Below are 10,164 nucleotides of genomic sequence, written 5' to 3'. Positions count from 1 at the left end.
CAGGGCGAAGCAGTTACCGACAACTGTAAAATAAATTATGGGGAAGATGGACAGACAGACAGACAGACGAGAGAAGGAGAGGAGACAGGAGGCCGACGACAAGGAAGGAGAAAGAGGTGTGTCTGGGAAACGCTCGAATGAGAAAACATCCGATTTTTGGGCCAGTCACTGCCAGCCTTTTCAAGGATTAAAGACGCACCCCCCCCACCGCACACACACACACACACACACACACACACGGTGGCAAGTGTCTGCTTGCAGTACGCTTTATGTGTTGAAATCTGTCGACCAAATTCCACATTCCAGTCATTGCTTTCCCCACTTCAACATGTGAGCTTGGAGCAAAGATAGAGAGAGAGAGAGAGAGAGAGAGAGAGAGAGAGAGAGAGAGAGAGAGAGAGAGAGAGAGAGAGAGTGTATCAGATTGTTAAAAAAGGAAACAAAATCACCTGCTTCAAAGTGCACTTTAAATATGTATGAGATGACATTCTCTATGTCTACGTCTGCTTCCTTGGGGGGCAAAGGGTAAGGTAAATTTAAACCTCTATGATAAAATATTTAATGATCACGATCCTCCCCAGAGGCTGACAACAAACCAAATGCATGCTAGAAGAGTCACGTCAAGTGAAAAATGATTGAAGAAATACTTTTCTTCCCATTACGTTGCTTATCTTCTGCATCATCTTGGGTGGTCCTCACTCTCAGGCCTACAGTTTCTTTTCAAATGATTCTGTCACGCACAAATTACCACGTACAACTGCTTCTCATACAGGTACACATCTTAGAAAATGTGGGCCTTTATGTTTTCATAGCGGTCCTATTACGAAGCTTTGAGAAACTGAAAGAAATCTAGTCGAAGTTGTTCCGTTTTTTGTTTTTTTTAACCGTGATAACTGCTCTACGTCACAGGAATGAGTTTGGTTTGTGAAATAGCTGCCATGCTATGCCACAGATGAACTTTGTGAACCTGCTCAAAAACAAACTAATCAGAGTGGCTGCTTTTACAGTTTAAATATATGATATATATATATTTTTTAAGTTTATTTGAATATATATTTCAAAACATTATGAAGGCTCATATCAGATTTCACTCAGAATAATTATAGAAAAGTTTGTGTCCAATCGTCTCAAGAAAGGGAAACTATACACTTGCACTAATTATAGGTGCGTTTATGACAACTAGGAACTTAACTGTTTCTGAATAGTAAAAATCATATTGGAACTACGACACCCAAGTGGAAAGTGAGAACTTCTCTCTGAGCTCCAGGTGCCACGTAGATCTGAGATGTTCTACAAATACAAAAACTGGAGAAACCATACTGCTGCAATGTTAATAACACTTATTATTGTTGCTCTCAGATGAAACAGATAAACTTTTATTTTTTTATATTTCTGAGTGCCCACATTTCCCTCATCTAGTCACTATCCCAACATCAACAACCAAAGAAATGCATTTTTATTTTGATATTTTATTTATTTTATACTGTATCACCCTAAAACTACAGGCTCTGAAGGTGCTTAACCAAGCAATTTCAGGTTTTGAACTATATCCCAAACACGCTTACTTAATTTCTCAATGAAGGAAAAAAAAAAATAAAAAAAAATGTAAGAACCAACTGCTTTTGAAAATATATTCAAATTCTATTTTAAACAAATAATATCACAGCCAGCAAACGTTCATTTAAAGGCGACGAGGCAAACACCGACACAAGTAATACAATTCATGGCTCAGTTTCTCGTTTCCCAGCCGTCCTTGCTCGGCTTCGTCTCGGTTTATCCAGTGCCGTTCCTCCGTCACGACATCCTGTGCCCTGCGGTAGATTGAGTGCCCTTTGCACCAGACACTGAGGGAGTCCACACAGCAGTGCCGTTGTACTCCACAATAGTGGAAAAAACTCTTTTTCTGTGTCTGCTACAGTTTTAGAGCAGTCATGGCATCCACAGCTATTGAGCTGCTGTTGACTGGACTGGAGGCTCTTCACTTGGTTCATCTGTCTTGGTCTTCATTCTCTCAACTTTTGGCCTCTGTTTGGCCAGCGTGCTGTAAATGGTCATGGCCTGAGGGTAGAAGAACAGGATGGAAAGTGTAACCAGCATATTAGCAATAGCTTAGTAGGTGATATTTCATGATGAAAACATACCAAACAATAGGGGCGGGGGAGAGAAAAAAAAAAGAAGGAAAATCGTATGTATCGTGATTTTTTTTTTTTTTTTTTTTTTTTTTTTCCCTAGAATCAATATTTTTTATTTATTTATTTTTTTATTCAATGATTCACCTAAATATTATTGTTTATTCGCTACTGCTGACGGTTACTACATCATGTCCGTTTCCAGCAAAACAGAGCGAAAGCAGAAAATGCAGAAAATACACGTTATGTTCTTCTTTACAAATGAAATAAATGTCAGACTGGCTGACATGTGATGTGCATTCTATTTAGAAATGTCTCACGTGGGTGGCGATACTGCGATACATCAACCAACGTGTCCCTGAGCGAGACCCTTAACCCCTAGTTGCTCCAGAGGCGTGCGGCCTCTGACACATACAGTATATAGCAATTGTAAGTCGCTTTGGATTAAAGCGTCAGCTAAATGACATGTAATGATATATCATCTCCAGAAGTGTATTATTCAACTTTTCTTTTTGTTAAAGAAAGAAAAAGAAAAACGCAATACTGTCGAATCGCAATACTTATGCAATTGCTATATATATATATATATATATAAATAAATAAAAAAATATTGCAATACAAATCGAATCGGCACCCGTGTATCGTGAAATAATCGAATCGAGACAAAAGCATTTCGTCCCAGGCCTACAATGACCATAACTCCAAGATTCGTAACATATTTTGTGGACAAATTCATATTTAAAGGAAATCACAAAGTCTATTAGTGGGCAGAAACCAGTATACCTGCGTGACCATTCCACTAATGTCACCAGTGTTGGAGGGCAGGAGCACAGTGTTGGACTCTTTGGCGAGGTTGGAGAAAGCAGAGACGTACTGTTCGGCAACACTCAGCGAGGCGGCAGCATTTCCGTTCTGTTAGGAACACAACCAACAATTCTGGTCACTGTGAAATACTCGGAATGACGTTTTATTTTTGTCTTCAAATAACCCCGGATCATCTCTAAATCCTTTTTAACGACAAATGAAGCCGTGAAATCTACTTTGTACCTGTTCAGCCAGGGCATCCGACAGCAGACGAATAGCCTTGGATTTGGCTTCAGCTTTGGCTAACACAGCTTGGGCCTCACCTAGAGACGACACAGCAAAGTATCAACAAGAGTCGATTTGTTTTGGATTTACAGTATATTGTAGGCTTTAAACCTTTTTCCACATTCCCCTTGATTCACTTCTACTCAAATGTGCTTGCATGTTTGCTTTGTTTAAAGTCTGAGTCGGGAGATCCTCGTGTAGTGTTGTAACACAGTCTGCAGACACGTAATTAAATGCTTTGTGGATTTAGTGTAATGACGGCCTAAGTCCTACGTTAACAAGACCTTCAATTACATAAGTGATTGCATGATTTATGCTTGTAACCGAGTCAATGGAAAATCCGAGTCGAAACAGTTTCTATTCGTCAAAAGTCAAATGCACGGACGCCCGGGTAGCTCAGTTGGCAGAGCGCGCGCCTACATGTAGAGGTTTATTCCTTGACGCAGAGGCCCAAGGTTCGAATCCAACCTGCGGCGATGTCCAGCATTCCCCCCCCCCTCCCCCCTCTTTCACATCTAAGCTGTCCCAGTGATTAAAGGCGGAAATGCTCAAAAAATAAAAAGTCAAATGCACCAACCGGCTGCTTTGTTGATCAGTTCAGCCTTCTCTCCCTCTGAAGCGAGGATTTGGGCTTGCTTGTGACCCTCTGCGATGTTGATGCCCGCTTCCCGTGTCCCCTCAGACTCCAGCACTGTGGCTCTCTTCCTGCGCTCAGCCTCCACCTACATAGGGAACAATCAAACAAGAAGGATGCCAAATATTTCTCCTCCTAAAATCCTAAAATCACCCTGAGCCCATTTTCATAACCTCGAGGAACTATCAAGTGTAATAGCAGTCTCTGATTGTCTTACTATTTATTATAAATTATACATAAACGTGTATTGAAGGGAATGACTGGAAAAGTGGAAGGCCTTGAAGGTCGGAGGAATCTGACTCCAGTAACATCTCTAAGTTCTAATTCCCCACGTACTCGATGACCTATGTAACCAGAATACCGTGAATGATGTACAGAGACGATAGAGTAAAAGTCAATCACTCTTACTGAACAGTATTTGAAGATAATTCTAATTAGAATAAATAATAATTTTGAAGATTTGAAGTATTACAAACACGTGCGGGCTCAAGCAGGGACTACGTATCCCTAGTAACCGGACACTCGGTACGGAGCTCAGTTCCACGAAGCCCCGAATCTATCTGTCCCTGCCCTCTTATCCTCTCCTCTTCGGGTGCTGTCTTCCCTGTTGTCAGGCAGAATCTGTGTGTATGTGTGCTGCTATCTTCATCACAGCTGGATGTGCGTCTTCGGTCTAGTTTCACTTCCTCTTCGTCACCTTTTTCCCTGCCATTTCCGGTTGTTTCACTTCTCTGTCTGGTACAAACACTATGATAAACTATAGTCAAAAGCTTAAAGCTAAACCATCCTGTGCAACGGAGTCATTCTTCCATGTACAGAGGACACGAGTGTGTTTCCCTTAGATATTGTAACCGTCTTATTTTTTACCACGCAACTCTGTTGCAATGAGCACAAACACAGTAATTCATATTATAGTATATAACTTTACTAAGATAACCTGAAAACAAGGTGGTGCTGCAAAGAGGATTGCTAAATGCAGTACCCCTGAATTATAGGGATGTCATGGTTATGTGTGTGTCTTACCTGCATCTGCATAGACTCTTTAACACGAGGTGGAACCTGTATATCTTTGATTTCATAACGCAGGCAGCGGATTCCCCACTCGTCTGACGCCTGGTTGATGGAGTGGACGATGTTGGAATTAAGGGACTCCCTTTCCTTGAAAACCGGAGAGGCAGCAGGTTTAAAACGGTACATACCTGTATCATTATTTTGTTGCAATGTTTTTTTGCAAACCAAGCAGTGCAGATGTTTTCTTTTTTTTTTTTACCCTGAATACTTTATCCAGCGTGAGTTTGCCCAGTTCTGAACGCATTGTGGTTTGTGCAAGCTGAGTCACAGCATATTCTGGATCCTCTACACCATAACTAGCCTGGGGGGGGGAGAGAGAGAGAGAGAGAGAGAGAGAGAGCGAGAGACAATCATCAGTCTATGTGGATCATTTTATGTATAGGTATAATCCAACCAACTGGCGCCACCTGCTGGCAAAACACAGAGCTTCTTGATAGACCTTTTTCACGGCAGACATGTTGACATGTCATAGTAGGAAAAGCACAGGTGTATTGAAAACCATTAATGATGGCTGCATTCCACTTAGGAGAGACCCTGGTGTTGTGCATGCTGACTCACTGAAATAGCTCACTGGGACACTTGATGGAATTGAGCCATCGTTAAGGTTATCAGTTTCACCTATGCTTTTCCTAACTATGACAAGTCATAATGTCTGCCGTGAAAAAGGTCCATTACTACAAACCAGTGTTCATATAACAGATTTTTTTTTTAACATAAATCAATTTAACAATCAACTTATAGACACTCAATTAAGTAATATAAGTGTAAAATAACAGTCTGGTCTGACAGCAGTTTTGATGCATTTGTGTGCATTGCTTAAATCACAAATTTCCAACAGTAAATGTAACTTTGCCTACTGTAAAAAGTGCAAGTAATGTAAATAAATGTTTTTTGTTTTAAACACTGTATTTTTTCTGGGTTATGGTTTGATAGATGGGGAAAAAGGTGCAGTGAGTAAGTTATCAATAATAATAATAAATCAGGTGAATCAAAGGTTATGCGCGGCCCACTTTATGTTATCCCCTACATAACCAACCACGCACTAGTAGTAACAGAATGTTGGCTTGTACTTTTGAATATATCATCACCTATTCTTACCAGCATACCTTAAAAGGATCTAAGATTCTCAAAAAAAGGACTCCGTCGATTTGCAGAGTCACGTTATCTGTGTAAAGACAGAGAACATATCAGTTCATTCAGCCATGAAGATGGTTAATTCAAACCATTAATATGCACAAGTGTTTACTGTATGTCATTTGTTGCCTTCTCTTTTTCCAAAAATGGAAAATGAAAAAAAAAAAAAACTTACCTAAGGAAACAGCTGACTGTTCAGGAACGTCAATAACAATCTCTTTAAGGCTTTGTACATAACGAATTTGGTCAAGCATGGGAATGAGGACGTTCAGTCCCTATAAGAAAGGACAAAGAGTGGAATAAATGATAAGTGTTAGTTCTCTATTAGGGCTGCACAATATATCGTGTTCTTTATTGTTATTGTGATATCAACTGGCGCAATAAACACATTTCGAACGGCTGCAATGTCACGAAAGACATTTAGAGATTTTTGTGTTAGTTGAAAGAAAATATCAGTAGAAAACTGCACTTTAAAATGTAACTAGTCTTTTTTTTTTGTGGTGCCTTCCATATTCAATTAAATGTTGGATTTGTTCCATAAAAGAATGCTGGAAATGATTTCCTTTCATTCGTTCTAAATTCAACAAGCAACTTGTTATATTTAGCGGAATACTGGAAGCAGCAGAAATGTGCAGAACTTAGTACACTTTAATATCAGTTTTTATTTATTTATCGCAAGTAATATTGTTGATTGCATATTTCCCTCATATCGTGCAGCCCTATACTTTATTAATATATACATAGATGATCCTCGTGTACAAGCTTGTTGAAACGAAAATAATTACTGGCTCTAAGATCCGGTGAAAGCGACCCATCCTCTCGACCACCCAGGCCTCCTGCTGGGGCACAAACAGGACCACAGTGTTCATGGGTAAGTGGGAGGCCCATCGTTGTTGTGCTGGAGTCACCCACAGCCTGGGCACAGTCTGCTGAGAGTTCTGCAGAGACAGGAGACACACAGTGATGTACAAATCAGTTAGTCTGTCACAATAATACCCACACTTGTACTATCTCCGAGAGTTCAATTTTGGTAACAGTGTCCAAGATCTTGTGAAGACTGCAACAGTGTTGCCAGCTGTACCATAGTTATTGTATTTGTATGATCATGTTGGCCTCTGGACGACAACAATGTCAAAAGTGCCATAATGTACGATAATACTTGAACCTCCTCACTGAGGTAGCCTATGCTGTGGTCAAATCGAGTCGTTATAAATGCACCACTTAGCCCAGTTATTGATTTAATTAACTAATGGCCTTCATGCAGAATATGAACAGTATTCCAGTCGTGCTGTCTTGTACTTTAGTTTTGTAATAGCAGGCTATTACAAACATTGACAGACTGATGGACTAATGGACACATACCCCTTTCCATGCGGCACATCAGTTTGCTTAAAAAAACAATGTTAGATTTGTAGGCGTGTCAGAAAAGTCGTTTTTAATACGTGTTTTGTAAAATTACACATTAAGCCTATTTGTTCACGGGGTTATGACTCGCGTACGATCATTTTCTTTCAAATAAAACAATGTTAAGCCTGTATAACGATAGTTTAACATTTCCCATCTGGCAACGCTGAAACCAATGACTGAAACTGAAAGGTTGTGGGAAAACATCTGGTTGTTGATGACGCCATCGCGTCATTCACGTAAATGCGTACCTGTTCGTGCTGCAGCTACAATGTTATTTCATCCGTACTAATAGTAGTGCAGTACGAAAACAAACAAAAAAGTTCAGATACAACATTATTTATATCTAGCATATGTGCGCATTATAATAGACCCATAAATAATATCTGTAAATACTGTCACAGCTGTTAAGACGCTGATTACGAGGTACGTATGGGCCAAAAGCACGCAGTGCAACCAGTTTAACAGGAACAGCACCCAGGTAACGTTGTCTGCTTATGTTATTGAGAAAGCTCTGTGTTTACTGATATAAATGCACGTATAGGAAGCTTAAATGTCAGGTGCTACCAGTTGAAATAACTGGCTACGTAACGTAACGTTAACTTCACCGTATTGAGTTAGCAAGCAACTAGCTAAGTAGCCAACCTGTTTGTCAACTATAACCACAGAAAGACTGTTGGTGCATGATAAACAGTGTCCTTACCTTAAAAACGGCAGCGCCGGCCCGACACAATGTCCGTAACATTTTTGGATAAAAGTAGTCAAATTTTATAGAAAGTCACAGAAATGTGAAGGTGCATGTGTTAAAGCCAAGGGCTCAGAGACATGTCATTTTCTGGATAGGCTGTCTCCGTTGCTTTCTGCGTGAGCCATTAAATGTTACAGTGCCCCCTACTGCTTCGGATGCTGCGTTGCAGCTGAGTGTCCCAGTCATAGACGTAAATGTCTATGGTCCCAGTGCCCTCTGACAATTAAGGGACTGTATCAAACTAAACCTGACACTTGAGAATAAACGTTCCAAGCACTGCTATCATGGTAAACATGCCAGAGTTATATATAGATCTTCTATTATTCATATTTTGCCATTTCAAATGCCATTTAATAACCATTTTCTCATCCATTATGATTTACAGGCTTGCTTTGTATAGACACGTGAGAAAGCCTGCTTTACAGGTAAGTCTATGAATTAATTATGCCCAAAAGTACAGTGCTATAGTGAGTGTTTGTAATAAGTGTGTTTAGTGCATTTGTTTTTATTTGACTTTTTGTATGGCATCATATGTCATTTAAATATTGACAAACAGAATTGCAGCATTGCATTTTTTCATTTGGCAGCAGTGTTAATGCTACAGGAAATAAATCATTGTGTGTTCTTGTTTTTTAAATACAATCAATCATTTTTTATAAAACACACTGATATATTGTGTATACATTTATCGCACACTGTATCACAGTTAGTTGGCATGCATTATTTATAAAGCCTTGATAAGATGCACATGATTTTCTTTGTACATCTTGCCATTGGGCAGTAAACCCATGCAGTATTACCACTGTGCTATATCCAATGAGTAATTGTTTATTTTTACGTTAGTAGCGTGGCAAAGTGTTTGAATGTGAAGCTTCAACTCATGATCAATTTTACAACAGACCATGTACAGAAGACTTTTGAGCTGGCGAGTCTAGTGCAACACCACAAACTATTGTGTCTGTAAAATACAAGTTGAGGTTTCCATCAATGCACAGTTATTGAGAGTTTGATGGGAATGAATTGGTATGGGTTGGTTATAATCTGTTGGTCTGCAGCTTCTCTGCTTCACCAAGAGGCAGCAACGCCTCCATGTGGCTACAGCCTGAGTATGCATGCCGTGCTACTCTGGGCCAACACAGTATGTTTGCTGAGACATATTTATCAAGAGAGTGTGTACTTGTTCAGCAAATCCACCCTACACAGTTTAGTATTATTTTACAGACGCATACCTTAAGAACTGCTGTGTAAAAATCACATTCTTTTACCACTCTCATGCCTTGTTTAGTAAAATACATCAGACCCGCCAAGACCGATACTTATATTTACCTGTGTCAAATAAAAATGTATTGACACATTGAAATAACAGCTGCTATTTGATTTGACATCTTAATCTTGTGAGGTACTTGATCCAATATGAAAGGTCCTGAGATACTGTCTCGAGTTTAGTGAATCTGTGTATTTTGCTAACCCTGGTGTCAGAACAGAGTGGTGCAGAGCCCGGCTGTCATTAAGGAGAGCATCGCTGCTATGCTAGCAGGCTGAGTTGGACAAAACGGCAGAGTTCAGTAAACACCTGTGCTTTTCCCTACTGTGACAAGTCAAAATGTCTGCTGGGGAAAAGCCCTATTGTGGCAAAGCAGCCATGACTTTGATGAGTGGTAGCAGGGCCCACTTTGTAATGAGGGAGTAGCAAGCCGATGGGGCAGTAGCACAGTGTAGTGGACGGTTTGACCCTGTCCTGAATGGAAGATGGGTCTGAGCCATTCACAGCACTGTAGGCATGTACCAATGTCTTGAATGGGACAGGAAGGTACATAACATAAGGAGAAGCAGGTATTTAGACAAAGGGAAAAGATACCAATACTCCTTTCTTTGTCTGATGAAGCTGCCGCTTCAAATAACAAGTGACGACTTCTTCTTCAACACTAGTGCTCTAGTGCTACTGACCCTGATGG

At 40.1% G+C, this 10,164-nt stretch overlaps 1 protein-coding gene across 1 annotated transcript; it reads right to left on the bottom strand.

Moving 5' to 3' along the window:
- Positions 1-1,449: 1,449 nt before the first annotated feature.
- On the bottom strand, positions 1,450-8,330 carry LOC144512772 (stomatin-like protein 2, mitochondrial). The gene is made up of 10 exons (XM_078243695.1): positions 8,165-8,330; positions 6,843-6,995; positions 6,233-6,332; positions 6,030-6,088; positions 5,123-5,224; positions 4,876-5,010; positions 3,796-3,940; positions 3,177-3,256; positions 2,913-3,041; positions 1,450-2,058 (listed from the first exon to the last, which is right to left on the bottom strand). Exons 1-10 carry the CDS (start codon positions 8,204-8,206, stop codon positions 1,945-1,947), a joined length of 1,059 nt encoding a protein of 352 aa, XP_078099821.1. The 5' UTR covers positions 8,207-8,330; the 3' UTR covers positions 1,450-1,944.
- Between the last annotated feature and the right edge of the window lie 1,834 nt (positions 8,331-10,164).

The sequence above is a fragment of the Sander vitreus genome, chromosome 24, assembly GCF_031162955.1.
Source record: "Sander vitreus isolate 19-12246 chromosome 24, sanVit1, whole genome shotgun sequence".
In the NCBI taxonomy this organism is placed as follows: domain Eukaryota; kingdom Metazoa; phylum Chordata; class Actinopteri; order Perciformes; family Percidae; genus Sander; species Sander vitreus.
This window is presented reverse-complemented; position numbering and strand designations above follow the sequence as displayed.